General features: G+C 45.9%; 1 protein-coding gene across 1 annotated transcript in view; it reads left to right on the top strand.

Moving 5' to 3' along the window:
• Window positions 1-23,674: 23,674 nt before the first annotated feature.
• Window positions 23,675-24,154, top strand: part of LOC119383695 (uncharacterized) — a 66,164-nt gene continuing 65,684 nt past the window's right edge. The window contains exon 1 of the mRNA XM_037651968.1: window positions 23,675-23,862. Coding sequence (XP_037507896.1) covers window positions 23,814-23,862 — 49 coding nt within the window. The 5' untranslated portion in view covers window positions 23,675-23,813. The remainder of the gene's footprint in view (window positions 23,863-24,154) is intronic.

The raw sequence follows: 24,154 nt of genomic DNA, 5'->3' as shown, positions 1-24,154 counted from the left end.
GCTATTTATATCACCTCATACTCGTCTCAAATCCGAGATTGCGCTAAAATCACACTAAAATCGCGAGTCCATACACTGTACTAAGTATAGTATTGGTGCGAAAGGCACTTTCATGGACATGCAGTGCCTAACTGTGTACAAGTTTCACCTTTTTATAATTTTTTGAGAAATCTTGTTGTGATTATTACGGCTGAACACGCAAACATTTACGAGCTACATCCACGCAGGTGCATTTGCATGCGCACGAGATAGGGAAATGTTAGTTTGTTGTGCTAGAGTGCATGGCAGGCCCGTAGCCAGGGGAGGGGGAGGGTAGCCCTAGGGCCCCCCCCCCCCGAAATTTTGGTGATATAGGCGTTTATACCAAAAATAAATCATAAAAATAGGTTTTTTTTCTCAGTCAAGGTTTTCAGTCCCCCCCCCCCCCCCCCCGTTCTGGCTACGGGCCTGGTGCATGGAATGGCCTTCTGGAGTTTTTTACGTATACACGCACTTAATTGTATTGCGATACCAAATATATGGACAGTCTCGGCTGGTTTTTGCCGTCGCCGTCGCCGTCGCCGCCGTCATGCACCGTATATGTATAAGTATGTATATATATATATATATATATATATATATATATATATATATATATATAAAAGCCCCAAAGAAAAATAATTCAGAATAATGCTTCCGAAGCGCGGAATCGAACCAGGGACCTCTTCCTCCGTAGCGAGTGGCGCTAGCCACTACGCCACGAAACGCAGATCCTCCACGTACGTAACGGCGAGCGTTATATACATACCCTTTACCGCTGGACGGACTCAGAGACGGCTGCGCTTATAAGCGTTTATTCATTACCAGCGAGATGGCGTTAGGAGCGCGACAGGCGCATTTAAAAGTCGTCGGCGAGCTCGCTCGCTTCTTCTTATACTTGCGCAGGGAGAACCTTGCCTTTCCGCTGTCTGCTCGCGCGGTTTTCTTGTGCTGAGGGGAAGAGGGATGTTTCACGCTTTCACCGTGATGTCCGCGCTCATGTTACGGGGCGTACGAAAGCCACTCGAGCTCAAGGGACGCCGCTAAACGAACAAACAGAAGATGAACGCGAACTATCAAGTGTCACAGCTCGACACTTGAAGCACGCTAGTTTCCTTCGCTACTTCGGCCGCCTTTGCAACAAGAGCGCTATTCAAACTGAGAGTATCCATTGGCGAGCCACACTTCATATAGCATTAGTTTCTTGCTATCGCATTCATTGCTTCGCCCTTGCGGCGAAACCGTGACTTTTTTTTATGTGCGGATCACTGAGAGGCGTTCCGTACAGCAGACATCCAGAACGTAGTATAGTGGTGCATTAACGGAAAATGAATTTTACACCATCGCGTAATAGGTTCTGGTGTGGCAGAGCTATGCACAGGTTTTTTTATTGCGCACATACAAAGCGGTTGCGCCTCAGTATGGCAGTCATCACTAGGAACCTAAACGGCTAAATTATGACATATTACCGCTAGAAAGTTAACGTAGCGTGGCCATTTGTCGAACATGAGGGTGTTTAACGATTTCTGAACTTTTAAGCCAATGCAGCGATGTTATTACGAGGTACACCCACAGGCGTGCGCACTTCGCGCTGGCACACATGTACGTTCCAGAGGACGGTAATTTAATTATGCAAATATTGTTTCCCAGACCAATCCATTGCCTACCGCGGATTTAGGAGAAGAGGGTGAACGGTTTTGCGAAATCTAGAACACCTCGTGGAAGCTCTACCACCCGCACTTGATTTCCACAGCATGCCGTTACTAACAGTAGAACAATAAATTAGATATATACATTTCACGGCAAACGATTCGCGCATTTGTCGAAGGAAGCATTTTATTTTTTATCATTACCAGCCTATTTTATGTCCACTTGAGGACGAAGGTCTCTTCACTAATCTCCCATTGATCCTATCCAGCGTCTTCATTAATATTTTTGTGTGTTTGTAGCATGCAGAAGAACGAAGAAAGCAGTCAGGTTGCGGTATATCCCTAATGCGGACTCACTTGACGTCAAGTGGCACGCCGTGTAGGGGTTGATTGTTGGCTAACAGAGTTTTAGAATTGTGTACGCAGACGTTCCGTTGGCTGGGCACGTACGCTATACTGTAATCGGCAAGTAACGTGCGTGTACCAGTGCCTAGTCTTTGTTTGACAAATGCGCAGTGGCAACAAACACAGGAAATTGTGCACACGAAGCTCTGCGTACCGTATGCTAATACTGCCTAAATTTAAGCACTTGGGATTTCTTTAACGTGAACCGATTACATCACATAGGAGCGTGTTTGCGTTGATGGGTACCTAGATTAACCATTAACAGTGATCTTGGAAACTATAAGCATTCAGTGTGTTTAGACATGCGCATAAAAATTCGCATCATTTTCTTTTTCTTTTTAGTAGCGGTGGTTAAAGCAGGGACCCACCGCATTCTCCATAAATGTACCGTTCAGCGGAATCATTTCGGTTGCGAATGACTTGACAGACCATACCAGCTTCATAGTTCTACTGTACCTGCTGTGTCTAGCGTGTATAAGCATGCGAGAAACAGGTACTGCTCACGTGTAAAAACAAGTATTTATTGTAAAAAAAATATAAACAGCGCTAAAAGCAATGCTCAGCGCTAAAGGAAACGCCAGGCGACAAACCAGGCTAACCTCTCCGGGCATTTCATTAAAGAATCTTATCTCTCTTTTCAATGTGTGTTCAGCAGCTTCCCGCCGGCAAAACACCTGGGAGACAACTGCGTTCATTATACTCTGCACAAGACGAAGTACTGAGCATACCCAGTTGGGCATGTGGGGTCCTTAATATAGTACACCGTCAGGCACCAAATAAGGGCTTTCTCTAGAAGTGTGCCAACCGAAAGTTTCACATTCTCTTGCACTTGATCGCAATAGAACGCCTTGTTGTCGTACTCCCTCCAAATTCTGTGGTCAGGCGATGGGCGGGCTGCTGGCATGTCATCCCGATGGAAAAAAAAAAAGAAAAGCAGAGGACACATGCGACGTTATGTTCTTAGATCAGCTGGTGTTTTCGCCCATCACACAAAAACTTCAACCTGGTAAACGGACGTTTTCAATCTTCTACACACCTTGTCGAATTTGGTGTAGACGGCGTCACAGAAGTTACAAATATAAAAGTGTTTTCAGAAGTTCCTAATGAAGCTTTGTAATAGTGTTTAACCCATAAACTTACTACAGTTATACGAGAAAGGTTGGCATGATTTTTTCAGAAATACTCATCGATCTCCACGAAATGCATGCGGGCATTTCACATCTGACCGAGTATGACTTTGGCTTTGTCAAACTTCTCCATGAAATTTCCAGCTTTTCTTAAAAGTGAAACTCTGTTTAGAATCTCAGCTGCAAGTGAAAACCATAGCGCAGTCGCAATTTGATGAGAATCACGTACAAGGAACGCAGTTTTACAATAGACTCACGATTCATTCGTTAAGTAAATAAAGTGGCAGGCAAACATGGCTTGAAGTTTGGTTGCACAATATTGCACAATATTGCAAAAGAGTTTTCTTCAATACCTGGTGAATGCCAGTCACGGCGAACATTTGAATGGTAGCAGCCAATGGATGATTCAAAATTAATTCGCTGCTGCGCGTCAATGCTCGGCTGCGGCGGCGATATTTAGATGGGAGTGGAACACACAAAAAAAGAAAATGAATAAAAAACACAACAAGAACGATTGTATGCTCAGTTACGGCATTGTAAACAACGCCACGGCCGGTGTTGCTGCTGCTGCTGCTGCTGGAAACTCTGCAAGGTGTGAGCTCCTGGCCAGTTGCTCGATAAAACTGCGCCTGGCTCTTGTGTCGGAAGTTTTCGTCACCTGCAAACTTATTCAAATTCTGTGTATATAATCACGAAGATGAACAACAATTATATCCCTTATTACGACTGCTGTGTGAAATTCACTTCTCAGTAATAACATTAACAATGAGCAATCCAACATAAACAATAAGCTGCAAACGAAAGCAACAGTACTTTTATACAACCAAGGTTATATATCGCTGTTGCATCATATGACATGATGGATGCTATCAACTAGCTAACGTCTAGATTACATATGACGCATTACTTTACCTTAATCGAGATCTGCAGTTTGCACAGCACCACAGCTGGTGCGTGATGCACTGATGTACTTGCCCGCACTTGAATTGGCACTGCATAAGACCAATGGGCAAATGTGACCAGGAACCACAGAAACCAGTGAAGGGGCACAGTAAATACGCACATGTATTCACGAGCATCATTGACGCTGGTTTTAAAACTTGTTAGAAATTAGGCAGCAAAACGCGTTTTAAAGACTGTCGCTATTCAGAAAGTCGAATTGCTGATTTTGCCTCCTAAAAACAAGACATGCCGCTAGTCGTATCTATGAGTGCCCGATCCAATGAAACGGTACTAACGTCTTCGGTACTCGTAAGCGCAGTTTTATTACTTTTTGATTGTGGAAAGAATTTTCCACTTCCCAACGGTAAAAAAAAGAAATGTAAATGCGAAGTATAACGACCTACCATGAAAGCAGGTCCTAACGTCATTCAACTGCTAGCAAAAATATGCTTCCTTTGATTGCCGCATTGAATCACTGACCATAAATGCAGAGAACAGTGATCGACGACATTTACGTCTGTTTGTATATGGGCGCGTGCAAAATGCAAAATGTAAAAGTTGCGGTGCGTGGGGCGGTGGCGTAGGCAGACATTTGTTTCGGGAGGGGGGGGGGGTTACGCCCTTGATCCGACACGAGGTCCGGGCAGGTAAGTGTGGTCGAGTCCCATAATATGAGCTCTATTCCATGGGAGAAAAAAATTCGAGGCGGGGTTCACGGGCCCGGTGTGCCACCCCCTGGCTACGCCAGTGACGTGGGGGCCCGGTGGGGGAGGCGCGTACACACATGCAAAATGATGTGGTTGAGATGCTTGGGGGGGAGCGGAAACTAGAGAAGTGCACGGGCCGTATTTCCGAGCCTGAGCGCGGCCCGGAGCCGCTGACTTTGTCGAAGGCCCGCCCGAACCCGACGGCACGGGGCTGTGAGCCCGCCTGGCCCGGCCCGACATACGAAAACACAATGCCGGGCCCGGCCCAGCCCGCCTTTTGAAGGTTCACTGCGAAAACAAAACATCGTTTTCCGGTAATTTGGCATTTTATTGAGCATATCAAATATGATCAAACGACGCGCGACGAACAGTCCCTATTACAAACAGATTACAAATTACAAGTAGACAGCCTCATGCGAGCAACAATTGAGTTCGCTCGCCAAAGCCGTCACGTGCAAGGGGTATGCCCATGCAAGCGTCAGCTTGCACGAAGACGATCTACGTCGGGTCGCTGCCGCGTGCATTTTCACTCATATGGGATTTGGCCTTAAATCTAACGCGAACAGTCGCGTGGCGCCGTCACTAGCTCAGGTGGTGTTACTTCTCTGTTTGTCGGAGTGCAACAGAGGCAGTGCTTTACCTACTCCCATTTTGTTTAAAGTAGCGAATGGAAAGGAAAAGCGGTAAAGAGCTGTCGCGGAAAAGGCGCTGTATGGGTGCTGGAAAACAATTCCAGCTCATTCTCCATATTTCGGGCTTGAGTCGGGCTTTGCGCCGAGCCCAAGCCCGGCCCGATAAAACTCCAAGTAGCCCGAGCCCGGCCCGGGCCCTAGGTGAAAATACGTCGGTCCGCCCGAGCTCGGCCCGCGGACCGGGTCGGCCTCGGGCTTTAGGGCTACCCGGAGCCCGCGCACACCTCCCAAGGCTACGCAACTGAGATCTTTTTAACAAACGTTATTTTCACAATCATTACAGAAATTGTTTTTAGGCCAAAGTAAAGCAACTTTATTTACAGAAATTGTCTTTAGACTGAGTAAAGCAACATTCTTTTAACGGTATGTTAATAGAACGTGAAAGTCCATAGCCCTAAAAAAATTTGGTAGATCGTTGGTTAAACGTTTAAATACCGTCAATGTCATTTTTTCTAAGGGGTACATTTGTAATGTTTATTGCTTTGTTATAAAATTAAATAGCCAGCACTGCAACCACAACTGACGTTGCACCGACATTACGGCTGTGTAGGGTCTTTTTTCCGAACCACTTACACGACCTGGCGTGGCTGTGTGGTAGAATACCTGACTGCCACGCAGAATGCACGGGTTTGATTCCAGCCGGCACCCTGTTTTTATTGTTTGCATTCGTCAGGTCAACGCGGCCGATGTTGGTTAGCAACGTTGCTTGTTGGGCGAGTTGGAACGAGTCAGTCATAGCGTAGTTCAGCGCAAAAAACAGGCAACAGACGAGTGAGAGGACAAGGACACAGCGCATTCTTCCAACTAAAGTTTATTGGATTGGGACGCATGTATATATACACGCAGGGAAAGCAAGAAAAAAGAGAAAAAAAAGAGAAAAAAAAACAGGAAGTAAAAACCGAAAGGTGAAAAGAAGAAAAGTGCCGATAAGTCACACACGTGTGCCAACACCGCCCCCCTTCCCATGTCTCGCCAAAAACAAAAGCTCATTGTCAGAAAGATGCAAGGAAGGCGTGCTTACGCATGCGTCCCCAGACCGTTTAATTTCCTCAGCCTCGATGATTTCCCTCACCCTTTGGTCCCGACTGCGTGCAAGGACCGCAGTGTTATCAAAGAGGGGCCTACACTCACAATCCCGCACGTGGATGCCGAGGTGCCCCGATACTGTCGTTTGGACGCTGTAGTAGTGCTCACGGAGCCTCTCGTTCAGGCAACGTCCCGTCTGACCCACGTACTTTCTACCACACGTCAGAGGGATGGCGTACACAACGCCTTGAACGCATGGAACGAACTTTCGCTTATGGTCTGTGGTGCAGCCTCTTTTTTCTTCTTTCATCCGAGAGGTCGAACTGCACAAGCCCGAAAGCTTTTCAGGGGCCGAAAAAACCACGCGAACCCCAGCGCTCTCCCCGATTTTCTTAAGCCTGTGCGAGACATCATGCACATAAGGCACCACAGCTTTCTTCTTCTTATCTTGCGCCCTCCATCTCGCTCTGCGCTCCTCCTTCCTCCTGGGGTCCCTGACATCCCTAAGCAAGCCTTCAGTCACAGACGACACCACGTCCGGTTTTTACTTCCCGGTTTTTTTTTCTCTTTTTTCTTGCTTTCCCTGCGTGTATATATACATGCGTCCCAATCCAATAAACTTTAGTTGGAAGAATGCGCTGTGTCCTTGTCCTCTCACTCGTCTGTTGCCTGTTTTTTGCGCTGAACTACGCTATGACCGATGTTGGTTATTATAAATGCTCTTGCACATAGGCGTATCTACTGGGGCGGGCTGGTACAGTAGCCAATACACAAGCAATAAAGAAAACGATATGTAATGTTGGTTTATCCATCGTGCAAGTTTCACAGACGTGACATCACGAGTACTGATTTAACAGTGGAGCTAGATACATTAATCGCTTGGCTCTTCTTTCCTTGCCATTGTTTCCTTGCTATTTATTTCCTTTGCTGAGCTTTTCTTTCGTTGGTGTTACTAGTTTTTTTTTCGCCTTTTGATGTATTTAGCCCTGCTCATTATTCTGTCTTCGCGACGTTAAGTAAGTGAAGCTAGGTTAACTTGTGCTCCTTTCTGTAAACCGCCGTGCCGCGCTAGCCCCTGGAGGGCGCGCAAGGACCTGTGGGAAAAGAGAGTGCGGGATACAAGCGAACCGCCCTCCGTCCAACGTCCTTTAAAGGGACACTAAAGAGAAACAATGAATTGGTTCAGATTGATAAAGTGTGCTCGGAGAACTCTTGTGTAGTTTATTTCACCACCATAGGTTTATTATTAGAGGAGAAAACCAAGTTCAAAGCTTCATTTTTAAATTTCGCGCCGAACTTTGTAATTCGTGACGTAAAAGGTTTCAAAGAGCATTTAACGTATTTTGGCGCCACTGGCTCGACGAAATTTCCACAAACTCGTTATGTCAAGTCTCTGGCCCCCTCAGAGGACAATGTACTTCGATTTAATCGATTAGGAACGACGTAGGCCCAAGCAGGCGCCGTCAAATTTATGTGACGTCACGGCAATTGGTGCGGGAATTCCGAGGTGGCGTCGCCACCTGTATTTTATTTTTGCGCGTTTTCTAGCTTATTAAGCGTCTTCTCGCAGCAAGCGTGGTGCTTTTGGTATCGTGGAAGACTACTTTACTAATGCGAGAAAAATCGTTTTGCTCTTTAGTGTCCCTTTAATATTGCGCGAGAAGTGAAGACCGAACGCTTGGAAGGAGGTGCCCGCAAATCGTAGTCATAATTAGCATGCCGACGACGGCAATTCTAACTACGCTTTCGCTGGCCACGTATCCGAGAAAAGAAGGATCATAAAGCAGGTACCAGATTTCGTTCACAAAGTCATGTCATATATGTGCCTTGTGTTAGTGTAATGCATCAAAACTGGAGCCGTGAGACGCACCGTAACACATCTAGAAGAGACAGGCGTATGCAAGTGGCCAAGAAATGTTGCGGAAACGTACAACCACCGTTAGTGCATTGTGGTTAGATTATTCCAACTAGGAAACGGCGAAAGAACGTAGAAAGAATAAAAAATCCGGCAGATCCCAAACACTGTGGGCATCAATATAATGCGAAGCAGCCAGCAAAGAGCTGGATACATCGCCTTGTTTTGTCTTTGAGAGAAATGAAGTCATTCATGCTATGACATCTAGTTCACTATATATCGCATGCTGGCCATGCATGCATGCATGTGCAGCCTGGTATATGCCTTGCTAATGAAACGTATATTATGGTGTACAATGGATGCAGTGTCATTTTTGTTAACCACGCGCTCGTGTCATGTCGTACCAATTTTGGCGCATATCTAGTTAACAAAACTGTTGGAAGAGCACCATGAGGCTGTAATATAAAACATAACACACATGGCATGCATGTCATGATTGGCACGTTAGGACCTGTCATTTATGTTCGCCATGCAGTCACCTCGCGCAATAGAAATTTTGGTGTATATCAAGCTAGCGAACAGGCCGCGATCACACCCTCAATGTGACGTAAATCATGCCGGACATGGCATGCATATTATGATTTCCATGTTATCACCTGTACATAGTGTTCGTCATACAGTCACGTCACGTAATACCGAATTTGGTGCATGTCAAGCCAGCGATACGGCCGAGAGCGCATCACGAGCGTGGCATGTAAATCATGTCGTACATGACATGCATATCAGAATTTTCATGTCACCACCTCTAATTGACGTTCGCCATACAGTGGTGTCGCGCAATACCAATATTGGCGTATATCAAGCAAACCAAACGGCAGCGAGAGCACCATGAGCGTTGCATGTAAATCATGTCGTACATGACATGCATATCATGGTTTTCGTGTTACCACCTGTCATTTGTGTTCGTGATACAGTCGCATCACGCAATAGGAATCTTGGTGCATATCAAGCTAGCGAAACGGCAGCGAGTGCACCATGAGCGTGGCATGTAAATCTTGTCCTATACGACATGCATGCCATGATTGTCATGTTACCGCCCGTCATTCACGCTCGTCGTACAGTCACGTCATACAATAGCAATTATGGTGTATATCAAGCTAGCGAAACGGCCGCGAGAGCACCATGAGCGTGGCATGTAAGTCATGCCGTATATCACATGCATGTCATGATTTTCTTGGTACCACGTGTCATTTATGTTCGTCTATAGAAATGTCTCGTCATACCAGTTTTATATATATCCATTCATTTGAACGGCCGCGAGCGCCCCGAATCTATGTCACGTAAATCATACTGTACATGATACGCGTATCAAATTTGCACGTTAGGACGTGTCGCTTTTGTTCGTCATGAACTCTTGTTACGACATACCAATTCTGGTTACTAACGAAACTGCCACCAGAGCCCCAAAACCGTGGCATGTAAATCATGCTGTTCATGACATGCATCTCATGATCTTCATGTTATGACCTGCTTTTACGTTCATAATACGCTCACGTTGTGCCATATCAGTTTTGGCATACATCGCATTAACGAAACGGCCAGGAGTGCACCAAGTCGTAGGTGAACAGATAGATAGATAGATAGATAGATAGATAGATAGATAGATAGATAGATAGATAGATAGATAGATAGATAGATAGATAGATAGATAGATAGATAGATAGATAGATAGATAGATAGATAGATAGATAGATAGATAGATAGATAGATAGATACGCTCAAAGTCGCAGAAGTTCGCTTAGCAATGTTTCACATTTAAAAGCAACACACGCCTCGTTCTTTTTTTACAGTGCAAAACAATAGTCGAAGTCTGACGATGAAAGCTTAGAGCAAGCATGGACTATCGAAAACACGCAGACGACAGAGCTCTGCACGATTGGGAGGATCGTTCTTGGGTATTACTCTTCCAATATAAGCAGCGATTCGTTCAGATTTCGAGGCCGCCCTGCGTGAACGCGGTACGAGCAAGCGGTCCTCCGCCGACGGACTCGCGCCACACAATCAAAAGCGAGAGTTGTAAGCGATTTGATTACGTACATTGTTGCGGCTACCTTCAATTGCTCCGCATGACGTACCTTGCCAGCTACAACGTGGTGTACTCTGTTGTCTTCGAAGACCAGCATGATGTAAGAACAAGTGATAACCACATAAGGATTTCCGGAGACGGCGTGTTAAGCGACAACCGCCTGCATTCCAAGCATGAATGCGTGCCTGAAGCAGACGACGTAGTTCGGCGCTCTTTTTCCCTGTGATGCACTGTGCCGACGCATGCTTTAGGAAAGTGGACCTTTAGGAAAGGTCCACTGGAGGCTTTTCTGGAAACGAACTCTTGTTATTTGCATCATCAAGCAGCTCTCTGTGTGTTGCTTTACTATGTAAAACATGTTTTTCATATTAGTATTGAATGGTGCATTGTTTATAGTGCCTCAGTTTATTATGTGTGCTAACTGATCATAATAAATCATCTGTACCACCTGCAGCTACCCCTATCATCCAGGAAGCAGTATCGTAAATAAATAAATACATAACTCAAGTATGTTTTACTCTTTGACCGCGTCGTTGTATACGTCCAGTGGTCTGTGTAACTATCAGTGGTTTGTGCAATTTAATGCTTCACCAGATACAAGAAAACAACCTATGAAAAACATAACTATATGAAAAACAGTGGTAATTTGTAATAAACTGCGGATCAGTATGGTAGAGTTTTTCTTTGAAGGGCCCATAAATGATGTAGAATAACGGTCCTTTATTCGTGATGCGTTTATCGACGCTTGACAGTAGACAAACAGCGCTAAGAGACGGGACGAAGCAAGGTCACAGACCACGGCGCTGATAGATAGAGACGCTCGTGTCCTTGCTTCGTCCCGTCTCTTAGCGCTGTTTTTCTACTGTTAATCATGAACCAACCAGTCCAAATGCGTACCCTACTGCAGTTTATCAATGTGTTACAAGCAGTCATTAAATGATCCCTGACAGCGCTAATTTTGTCTGCAACTATTCTTCTGTAATTTGTAGTTTTTTGCCTGGCAGTCTCAGAAATTAATCCTAAATGTTCTAACGCATCGTACAATTAATGCTAGCTTCGTTAATTAAGAACAATTTTGCGTCAGTTCAAAATGCCCGCCTCAATATCATAAAAATGTTGCAGTGGCTTAGCTCGGCTATGCCCGGTTAACGTAGCGTTAGCAAAGGTTCAGCTAAATAATCTTAGCTTTCCTGATTGTCTCGGATTAGCTTGATTAGCACGCTTTCTGCTGCTCCAATAACACACACACGGCATACGTATTATGTGGCACATATATATTTATTTTGCCAGGCAACTACTTCGCGAACCGATGAGTTAAGCTTCTCCGCTCTTCTGCGCCATTGAGCAGCATTTGCGCTCTCCTTCTCCATGGTTATTGCACATTGGCAGACGCCAATCAGAGGCGTTATCAAGCGGCTCCAGCTCAGTGTCAGGCGGCGACTGCACAGCGAAGGCGAATAGCTGCGCGCCCGCCGGCGCCAATACGTTTGCCAAGGTTACGACGTCACTCCTCTGGATCGCACAGACCGGCAGCGGCGAGTAGCGCGCGGCCGCGCCGGAGTGCGCGGGAGTTACCTGCTTCGGTGCGTGACATCACTTATCCTCGCGCATGCGCAGCACGGCTCTTGAGGATCCACGCGAAACTGGCTCGGCTAGGCCAGTGTAGCTAACGCTACAAAAACTAACGCCCCACAGCGGGGCGGCGCCAAAATCACGTGCTCTCAAGCTTTGGTGTCATTGAAAGCCCAGAGGGGCGATCGGAGATCTGTTCGTTCCGCTTGTTCGTTCTCCTGGGGAAGAACAAGCGCGCTGATTGGCTGAAGCGGGAGATGCCACTCAAGGCCGGGGGGTGTCGCCATTTCTTTTTTTTGCTTGATCTTTTCTTTTTTGGTGACGTCATATCGCGGCATAACGAGTGGGGTGATCGGAGATCTCTGTTCTGCGCCGTTCGTTCTGTACCCATTCTGGCGGCGTACGCGATTGGCCGAAGCCGGAAAAAAACACGTCTCTGAGGGGCGTAGACATTTTTCTTTTAGCTTGATCTTTTATTTTTTGGTGACGTCATACGCGTCATAACGAGCATGTCGTCTGCTACAAACGAACGGAGCGCGAGACCGTTCGCACGCGTTCTTTCGAGCGAACAAACGGCTGCGCACGGCATGATGCGGCGGTTGCGGCTGCCGCAACAGCTAATTTTCAGAAAATGGCGCTTGCGACGTGTGCTTCTCTTGCGGTTGGAGGTGCCAGATGCGTTTGAAGAGGTGAGCGAGTGCGGCGTCGCTTTCTGTTCTCGAAACGAACAGTGCGAACAAAATGAACGGGCCTGCCACTGGGCTGTGGTCTTACGCGCAGGGACTTCTTAGTTCAAAAGCGCTACCAGCTACTGCCACGTGTCGTCCCGGTCCTCATTCGTGAACGACGGCCCCAGTGGGCACGACGGCGTAGGTATCTGTGGGTGTTCTTTTATAAAAGCCAGCAAAAGCCCCTTTTGACGATTCGACACCCGGGAGCCAAGCCAGACATTCCGGTGGGACGACATCTTGAAAAACTGCGCCAACCGCTACTTTTCTCTTTTTTTTTTTCGCGTGCGCGACTTCACATAGCGAGCACGTTAGAAAAACTAACACCAATAAATCTCAGCGCTCAAACCTATTGCTGTTTCAGAAACTGTTTGAGCTTGAAAAGAAAAGCAATATCTTTTCATATAACAACTGTGTTTATTAGAAGGCGAGAAACACTTCGTTTTGAAATATACGGTCCCCTTGCCGAGGACAAACGATGCGCGTCTACTTCCGGAAAGCTCACCGCTTGACGATTGGCTGTCCTCCCTCTCGGCGAAAGAGAGCTGCGGACCGCCCACTTTTGTGACGTAACACCGCCAGAACGAACGCGGAACGAACAGAGATCTCCGATTCCCCCCCCCCCCCCCCCCCCAGTTTTCCAATCGGGGCCCCGCGCGTGGTAGAAAATGAAAAGGAGCGGGTGCTTCGGTATTGTTAAGTGCGCGTCCCGCGCCCCTCTCCCCCCTACCCTGAAAAAAAAAGCATTCCTGGCCGAAGGAGCCACAGCTACTTTTAGAGCTGCGCGACAACAGAGCAAGAGGGGTGACGAATAATAGTGCTCGGCAGATGCCAGTCGGGGTATAGTGCGCGCCCCGCAAAAATTCTCTGACATCAACAATACGATCGTTTTACTCGTGAAACATCACACGGGGACTCTGTCTTCGTCACACTATTGGCGATGTGTCGAGGTGGTGAAAAGTCAGATCAGCACTCACGCTTACTTTAAAACCAAATTAAAATATCTTAAAGGCAACGTTCGTCACTCATAGTTGGCCAGAAGTGCCTACGTATGAAGGACTATCAAACAACACAAGTATCTCGAGTTTCCAAATTTGGTGTCAGAGGTCATTTAAGGTAGATATAGATAACAGTGATGTTAAAGGAACATCGGCGTTCACGATATCCATAAGTTGTTAGGGTGGTGGGATGCACAAAGAGTATAGCACAGGAGCCACTGATGATTGAAAAACGGTCGCTAAATGATGAGGCATTTACTGTCGTTAACTATAAAATGCTTTTTCAACAGATCACCCATACTGGTCTTCCTAAAAACATTTACGTGTGTTTATAATGCAAGTGACATGATCCTGTTTGGCATATTTTATTACTGTTTCAAGACTCATGATTCCATATCGGTGTTACTGGGTCTCAATTAGGGGAAAGCCTTCATCGAGCCTCAATAATTTTTTGCCTTTCACCCCACAGCATCCCTGCTGTGAGTGTTCTGTTAAAAAAGAGTGCACACAATTAGACATATAGCAGAAAGACAATAAAATCTAGATCATCATCCCATACAAGAACGACCGCTCTCGTATAAAATCATCTTCACAGTTGTACTTTATTTCAAAGTACTCTTTACATTGCAAATATCTTCTTTTAACGGTGAAGGTGTTTGTGCTATCCGTAATTTGTGCGACCTATCAGAAAACTATCATCATCATGAACGGGTACGTGCCACAGAAAATCGGTACATCCCACTATTCCCACGGTACATCCCACATTGAGATAAATAAGGGGAATAAAGATATCAAAGGATTGAAAGGCAGAGAAAGATATAGAAATTCAGAGAAAGAGAAAGAAAGAGAAACACAGAAAGTATGAGAAAGAAGCAGAGAGAGGGAAAGATATAAAAAATAGAAAGATCAAGACAGAAATAAAGAGAAAGCAGGAGAGAGAAAAAAGCGGCGAGAAACAAAGCAAAAAAGAGCGACAAAGAGAAAGAAATAAAAAGGAAGAAATAGAAAGCAACCGATAAAAACTAGAGACATCAGAAACAAAGACAAATATAGGTGCGAATGCTCGGTTACGGAATTTGGACATCCTTGTCGTGATTAACCGAGCCAAAGAATATCAACAACAAAGAAGCAACCAGATTAGACTTCAGAATCGTGTTGTTTCACCGTGTGAAGCCTTGCGCAACATACTGCAAACTTCGCCAATTTTTATTCAGGGATTTCTTCAACATGCTACAAGACACCCTAAAGATGCAGGTAACAGTTATGTTTAAAGAAAATCATCCCGCGGTGTTTATAAGCGCTAAAAGCAGTAGACATATACAAAGTTTTCACATATGCCGAGACGTAATAAAAACATAAACTGTAGAAGACTTCTTTACAGATATCACTTGCACTGAAATTGCGGAGCTTTTGTTTGAAAGCACCATTAAAAAGGCAAACAATTTAATTTTCCTTTGCTGCGATGCTTTAACCAAAGTGTTACAAACAGCCCTGAAGTTACAGATAACAGCGTTGTTAAAAGAACCCCAGCTCACAAATCTCTTAACGTCCTGAAGCAGCAGAAAATGCACGTTTTGCCCATATGTCAAAATATAATAAAACACATGACAAATCTATATCCGAAACAGCAGTTGTTTTGAAATAAAGGCATGCGGTTGTATTGTTCGTTCTACAACAATACCCGTGTACTTTAAGAGGACCTGCTGAAACAGCAACACTAGTAAATATTTGCAACCTTGACCGTGAAGCCCATGTCCACGTGACTGATTGCTGTTCTTTTTCTATGCTTGAGCATTCTTCAGGATCGAAGGACCAGGAATAAAGCTTTCTTTAGAAAATTCCTGTACTTAGCCTTGACGCGTCAGCCACCAAATGCACAGCTGTATTGTTTCAAACGCGGTACACATCCGAATATATGTATATCGCGAATGCGGAAAAAACTCTTCCAATTTATGGGAAACAAACGAGTTCACAATATCGTGGCTACCAGTCAGGCGTAATTCTGTCTAAGTCCAAAATATAATAAGACGTCCCAACATTGCCGTGTTCTGGCGCCTGATGTTCTTGCGTGATGTTCTGGCGCCTTTGCGCTTGGGCGGATATATGTGACCACCCTCGGCTTGGCTCGCCGTGAGAGTGCAGTCCCTCGAATATACTGTAGTGAGAATAGCGTGGTTGACGTCATGGGTAACTTTTCCTGTTAGGGACAGCTTATATCCACGAAGCGGTCAGTGATGGACGCGATATCTTTGGCGGTGCGTATATACGCATGGGCCCTGCGACCCGGGGACGCATGCGCAGAACCGCCGCCACAATGTCTTGGGTGCGCAAGCCGCTAGAGTACTCAGCAATAAAACTCTCTATTGTACTCTCCTTGGGTACTGCGCCTAGCGAACAGAAGAAAGCGGGTAGAACACAAAAGGACGAGGGGACCCAATGGCTGAGGCTCCATGCGCTAAGGCTCTCTAATATCGTGCGAGAAAGAAAGAACGTATGCTTGGAAGGAGGTGCCCGCGAATAGTAGCGAAAACTGGCACGCCGACAACCACAATTCTAACTCCGCTTTCGCTGGCCACCTATGCGAGAAAACAAGGATCATTAAGTAGGTGCCACATTTTGTGCACAAAACAATGTCGTATACGTGACCTGCTATAATGTATTTCATCAAGACGGGAGCCGTGAGGGCACACCGCAACACAACTCGAAGAGACATACGTGCTTATGTGGCCAAGAAATGTTGCAGAAACGTATAACCACCGTCAGTGTATCGCGATTAGGAAACTTCGATACAACGTAGATAACATAAACATATGTCTCGTTTCTTTCTGCGTTTTTATACAATGCAAAACATATAGTCGGAGTCCGACAATGAAAGTTTAGAGAAAATGTGGGCTACCAAGAACACTCATACTACAGAGCTCTGCCCGATTGGGAGGATCGTTCGCGCGTATTACTCTTCCAATATAAGAACCCGCCACGGTGGTCTAGTGGTTATGGTGCTCGACTGCTGCCCCGCAGGTCTCGGGATTGAATGCCGGCCGCGGCGTCCGCATTTTAAATGCGAAGCACTTCTTAGCGAACATTTGGCACTTTGAGCATTTCTATCTATCTATCTATCTATCTATCTATCTATCTATCTATCTATCTATCTATCTATCTATCTATCTATCTATCTATCTATCTATCTATCTATCTATCTATCTATCTATCTATCTATCTATCTATCTATCTATCTATCTATCTATCTATCTATCTATCTATCTAGCCGCCTACGTCTGGGTGCTCTCATGATTGCCTCCTTAACTTGATGTAGACCAAACTTGGCATTGGAGGATAAAATGATTTGGCAAATATGACTGGTCATGGCATGAATAACGCGAAAATCCTGTCGCGTACGTCGTCAAACCTTTTCCTCCAGTCAGGTGTGGCTCATACCCGTTTACCACGGGCCGTGGTGTACGGGTATGCGCCACAGGTTATGGACAGCTTATAACGGCGAGAACAGAGATTGGTGGCTTAAATACGAGAGTGTTCAGAAAAACCGATATCGGCAGCATTGACTCGACTAATGCAAAGAATGAAAATTAGGAACCGAGCAGGAATCGCACCCAAGCCTTCTGCGTGGCAATGAGGTATTCTACCACAGAGCCACGTCAGGTATATAAACTGGCTTGAAAAAAATTGGCCGCGTATCTGCGTGCTTCACTGCAAATGTCGTGTAAAGACGTGTAGCGCCACTGACATCGACGGGATGGCACAGTGAAGAAAGAAGAGGTCGGACGTGACCTCGTGCGGCGCGGCAGCATGGCTGGCGCGAGGGGCGCAGAAAAATAAAGAAAAAGTTAGTTGGTTTTAGGCTTCGGCGCTAGACGGACGTGTCGAGTCGTTTTCTTATGTGTGCTCCACAGATTGGTGACCCGGACGTGATGGATCAAGTAGCAACTTGTGCCTGATCATAACGTGCAACACGAAACAAAAAGACGTGGAGCCATGTTAACCACCGGCAACGAACGCCAGCAAGCCTCGACCAACTCGGCCAACGCCGAGACCTCTTCAACCGCTGCCGTTATTTCGAACACCATCCGACTGCCAGAGTTCTGGGAACGGAACCCCTCGGCGTGGTTCATCCAAGCAGAAGCCCGTTTTGAACTGTCGCGGATTACGTCCCAGACTCGCAAGTACCTCCTCGTGGTCGACGCGCTTCAAGCGGCCGTCATCGACGAGATTTCCGACCTTCTCCATTCGTTCGCGCACGACCTACCAGAGTCGCCTTACGACGTAATTAAGGCTGCTATACTGGACCGCACGGCTATGTCGGAACGAACACGGTTGCAACAGCTACTCTCAGTCGAACAACTCGGCAATCAACGGCCAAGCCAGCTACTGCGTCGATTCCTTAATCTGCTCGGCCCACGCGTTTCCACTACGGACAGCACCTTCGTCCGTGAGCTATTCCTTCAGCGCTTGCCCACCCAAGTCCAGATGGTGCTGGCAACTGCTTCAACCCAGGATTTGTCAGAGCTCGCTACATTGGCTGACAAGGTTATGGAAGTTGCCAATCCACTTCCAGTGGTTGCAGCTGCAATTCCGGCTTCAGCATCGCACGCCGTCAACCCTTCACTGACAAAGCGGTCCGAGCCAGAATCACCATCGTTTCCCGTCGCTGAGTTATGCGACAGACTGGAGAAGCTTCTGGTTGCCACTACTCGTAGGAGCGCTTCTCCTCCTTCACGTCGACGTTGCCGTTCTCCATCTTATCGACGTTTCCCATCTATCGAGAGCCAGCGCAACAGTGAATCACAGCGGTCTGACATCTACTGGTACCATCGCCGTTTTGGCGCTTGTGCGCGTCACTGCCTCCTGCCTTGCACCTGGTCGGAAAACTGTCCGGCCGACCGCTAGCGGCGACAAGTGGTCACGACCCTACCCCATGTCGCCTCTTCTATGTCAACGACAAGGTCACTGGGCAACGCTTCCTAATTGACACAGGCGCACAGGTCAGCATTCTCCCTGCTACACGAATGGATCGCACCGCTACTCCCATGCTGTACTTGCAAGCTGTGAATGGAACGCGGATTCCAGTATTTCGACAACGGTCGCTCACCCTCAACCTGGGGCTACGAAGACCGTTCCGCTGGCTGTTCATGGTCGCCGACGTTCCTTCTGCCATTATCGGTGCTGATTTCCTCACCGACCATGGCCTCATTGTCGACGTCAAGCAACAACGTCTCCTAGACGCGACAACTTACCTCTCGGTGAAAGGCATTGCTGCGCCGGGAACCACAGATTTAGCCCTCTCTTGTGCTACGGTTTCCAATGAACCCTTCGCGGCTTTGCTACGAGAATTCCCTGACATCACCGCACCGCCTAATTGGAAAAAAACCAGTGTGTCACGACGTACGATAGAAGAGGCGCTGTGTGAGATATGGACGCCATCTGGCAATACGTCGGGAAACATGAGTGCTGTGTTGCGTGCTGGTAGTCCCGGCGCAGCAGCAGGCGAAGACCGGCGGTGACCAACGCGACCGGCGGGGACGCCAGCCAGCCCGAAAACGCGGTTTGGCGCGAAGCGCTGAAGCAGAGAAACGTCCGCACTCAACGAGTACTCTCCACACACTCTTTTATTTACACGTCGCCTGGGTAAAACAGGAACGCCAGAGCGGCGCCCACAACCGGCAGCCTGAAGGCCACCCACAACGCTGCTTTTTCATTTTTTAAATATTTTTTTTCCCCTTCTTGGCCTTCTCAAAACTAAAGTTTTTCAACACCAACTCATGGCATTCGTACAGTGCAATACAGAACCGAAACCGAAACACAACAATGAGCTCGTGCGAAGGGCACGGAGCAAGGCAAATTTCAGCGCAGTCGCATTTTCAGCTTTGTTGAAACAGCGCTCACTAGACGACGACGAAGTAAAAGAAGGCACAGGACAGGCGCTGCCTGTCCTGTGCCTTCTTTTACTTCGTCGTCGTCTAGTGAGCGCTGTTTCAACAAAGATGAACGCATACCAACTCGCTCAAGCTTCCATTCTTATGCATTTTCAGCGCAGCTTAAGAAACTAGGGTCCTTAAAATTAGGTATGTATGCATTTTCTATTAAAGGAACACGCCACCTAATACTTACGTAGTGATGTTGCACCTGAGATATGCATGATATTTACTTTTTGATCGACAACGTTCACAAGTATGAACAGCCGTACAGTTCAAGACGGCTGGCCCTTGGGAAAGTGGTTCAACTTTGGCCGAGTGGCTGAATCGAGGGACGTGCCGACAAACAGAAAGACAGACAGACAGACAGAAAGACAGACCAAAATTTCTGCGTTTAAGTTCCCCAAGAAAGACTATCGTCTTTAAAAACAGCCTATGCAGGTGTAATGTCATTGCGACGTCAATTGTGGTCATGGTGCTGGCTATCTAATTTCGCAAAAAAGCGATAAACACTACATGGTACTCCTACGATGTGTACTCCTACGATACAGGCGTTATATGAGATTAAGATCTGTGGTTTCAGTGTAGGCTCCGCTTTTCTAGCAGTCTAATAAACTTTACATTTTTATTCCTATGATTCTGCAAGTTATATTGAAGCATTGCTCGACCCCGGATGAATACATTAACGAAAGTTACGTATGATATTCACATCATCGCACCATAAAGTGCACTTAGTCCACCAGAAGGACGCAGTGTCCCCTTCATTTCTTACGAGGCTGGGTAATGGCGTCATGCTGACAAAGGATGATGCCAGATTGACTGACAGCCGCTTTGTAGACTAGGCTACGTAGGCCCCATGCGCCCAGGTTATTCTACGAATACGACTAGCGCCATCCACTGATGTTGGTCTACGTAGCACTATTCAGGCCTACCAGCCACAACGGCCTATTACTCACCAACGCGAAGGGTGACTTCAGGTTCCGACAGTTCGCCGGCTCTATCGACAAACGATTTATCAACGAAATGACCGAGGCATCCACGATTTTCAACAGCTGTAGTATATTTCATACTTCACTACACATGGATCCCTCGTCACCGCGATCACGACCAGATCAAATAACAAGTCATGACCTGCAGCTGGTGCTCACTGACCACGGTGATGATGACCTTGTTCAAGAACTGTCAAGAACCTCTTCCACACATGCACACGGGTTCGTGAAACGTGCTTGCGTTCTTCATCATAAGGGACAAGTATAAGCAGCTTACCGCTTCCGGTGTCGGTAATATCCACGTTGCCGTTGGCAGCGTTACCCAACTGTGAACAACTGGTTATATAACACATATGCGGATCTTCAACGTATATGTGTGCGTATAAAACTTATACAAATTTTTAGCGTCTCTTTAGCGTCTCGCTCAGTAAAAAAATTTACGCCTCAGTCACCTTCCCGCTGCATGCTTCGCATAACATCGACTCCCACGGTACGTGGGATCTGCCGATTTTTTTTTGATGAAGGCGAAAATGCTCGAGGCCCGTGCACTTAGATTTAGGTGCACGTTAAAGAGCCCCAGGTGGCCGAAATTTCCGGAGCCCTCCACTGCGGCCTCTCTCATAATCATATCGTGGTTTTGGGACGTTAAACCGCAACAATTTTAATTATTCCAATATAAGCAGCGATTCGTTCAGATTACGAGCTCGCCCTGCGCGAACGCGGTACGAGCAAGCGGTCTTCCGAAGCTACGGACTCGTGCCACGCAATGAAAGGCGTGAGCTGTCAGGAAATTGATTACGTGCATTGTTGATGCTTTCTTCAAGTGCGCGCATACCTTGCCAGGTACAACATGGTGTACCCTGTAGCCTTATACGAGCATCCTGATGTAAGAACAAGTGATAACCGCATAACGATTTCCGGAGACGGCGTGCTAAGCGACAAGCACCTGCATTACAAGAATGAACGCGTGGCTGAAGCAGACGACGGTGTTCGGCGCTCTTTTTCCTGTGATGCACTGCGCCGACGCATGGGGGCAAGCGCGACCTTTACGAAAGGTCCACTGGAGGCTTTTCTCGAAATGAACTCTCTTATTTGCATGACCAAACAGCTGTCTGTGTGTTGCTTTACAATGTAAAACGTGTTTTTCACATTGATATTGAATGGTGCATTGTTTATATTGCCTAAATTTATGTGTGCTAACGGATTGTAGTATATCCTCTGTACTCCCTGACATTCCGGTAGCAGTATTATAAATAAATGAATACATAACTCAAGCATGTTTTACTCTTTCATCGTTTCGTTGTATACTCCCAGCGCTCTGTGCAATTGTCCGTCGTTTGTGCAATTTAATGCTTCACCAGATACAAGACCACAAGCTAGTAAAAACGGAACTGTATCAAGAACAGTGGTAGTTTTTATAATAAAACCCCAATCAGTAATGTAGAGTTTTTCTTTGACGTACCCATAAAAGAAGTAAAATACCGGTTCTTTATTGGCGACGCGTTTATGAATGTGTATCATGCACTCATTATCGTAGGTATAGATAGCAGTGATGTTAAAAGAACATCCGTTCATGACATTCACGAGCGCTTGTAGTGGTCAGACGTACAAAGAATTTAGCACTGCAGCCACTGATAATTGGAAAATTCCTTACACATGCATTAAATGCGGTCCCTAAATGATGAGCTATTTACTGTAGCTAACTATAAACATATTTTCACCAGATAATTTATACTGCTATTTCTATAAGCACTTACGTGCGTTTAGAACGCAGGCGACATGATCCTCACTGGCATATTTTAATATTGTTTTGAGACTCATGATTTCATTTTCGTGTTACTGCGTGTTAAATAGCGGAAAGCCTTCGTCAAGCCGTAATATTTTTTTTTCTTTCACCCCACACCATCACTGCTGTGACTGTTCTATTGAAACTGTGCACACGTTTAGACATATAGCAGAAAGACATTAAAATATTGAAGAACAGCGGCGGTTCTCGTATAAGATCATCTGGAAAGTTGTGTTTTGTTTCAAAGTACTCTACATGTTGCCAATAACTTATTTTGACGGCGAAGCTGCTTGAGCTATCCGTTATCTGTGCGGCCTATCAGAAGACTGTCATCATCATCAACGGGTATATGCCACTGAAATTCGGCAATTCCCATGACTCACCACTGGTTAACTGAGAGATTGAGAGAAAGCTATAGAAAGAAAACGAGAGAGAAACATTGAAATAAATAATGGCAATAAAGACATTCCATCAGGGATGTCATCAAAATGCTACAAGACGCCCTAATGATGCAGGTAACAGTTATGTTTAAAGAAAATCTTTCTGCGGTATTTATAGGCGCTAAAAGCAGTAGACATACAAAGTCAGCGCTTATGTCAAGACTTAATAAAAACATAAAATATAGAAGACTTGTTTTCAAGTATAACCTGCATTGAAATTTCGCTGTTTTGTTTGAAAGCACCATAAGAAACAGAAAGAATTTATTTTGCTTTGTTGCGATGCTTTGACCAAAATGTTCCAAAGAGCCCTGATGTTACAGATAGCAGCGTTGTTAAAAGAACCACAGCTCACGAATCTTTTAACCTCTTTAAGCAACACAAAATGCACGTTTCGCCCATATGTCGAAATATAATAAAACACATAACAAACCTATATCCGGAAGAGCAGTTGTTTTGAAACAAAGGCATACGGTTGTAGCTTTCGTTCTGCAACAATGCCCGTGTCCTTTAAGAGGACACGCTGAAACATCAACACTCGTAGACATTTGCAACCCTGACAGTGAAGTTCATGTGAACGTGATTGATTGCGTTATTGTTCCATGCTTGAGCGTCCTTCAGGAGCGAAGAACCAGCAATAAAGTTTTCTATTGAAAATTCGTCTACTTGGCCTTGACGCGTCAGCCTCCATATGCACAGCTATATTGTTTCAAACGCGGTCCATGCACATATATATGTATTTCGGGAATGCGAAAACAAACTCTTGCAATTTATGAGAAACAAACGAGTTCACATTATTGTTGCTACCGGTCAGGCATAATTCTGTCTACGTTCAATATATAACAAGACGTCCCGACTTCGTTGTTATCATGAGATTAATTCTTGTATCAGTAGTGTATCTTGTGGCAAGTTTGTTCGGTAAGTACAAGGTCTTGTTTAGTTCAAGTTGCTGTTATTCTGTATATTGCATCAGTGAGGCTAAGAGCTATAAATAAGCAAGCAGGGCCCTACGTGGCTTAGGCTGAGTTTTTATACAATAAACATACCTGTGTAATCTTGCAATCATATTTAGGAACACCACAACGCATTAAGTGTGCATGCGATTGTCCCAAGGCTGTTCTTCAGCTGGATAAGATGTACCTTTGTGACCTGCCTAAGCGAACTTTGAAAGCAAAAATCCAATTGGAAAATTCTCGAGGGGAAAGTGGAC

The sequence above is a fragment of the Rhipicephalus sanguineus genome, chromosome 2 (genome assembly GCF_013339695.2).
Source record: "Rhipicephalus sanguineus isolate Rsan-2018 chromosome 2, BIME_Rsan_1.4, whole genome shotgun sequence".
Classification (NCBI taxonomy): Eukaryota; Metazoa; Arthropoda; class Arachnida; order Ixodida; family Ixodidae; genus Rhipicephalus; species Rhipicephalus sanguineus.
Note: the sequence above shows the minus strand (reverse complement) of the source record. Positions and strands in the feature narration are given on the sequence as shown.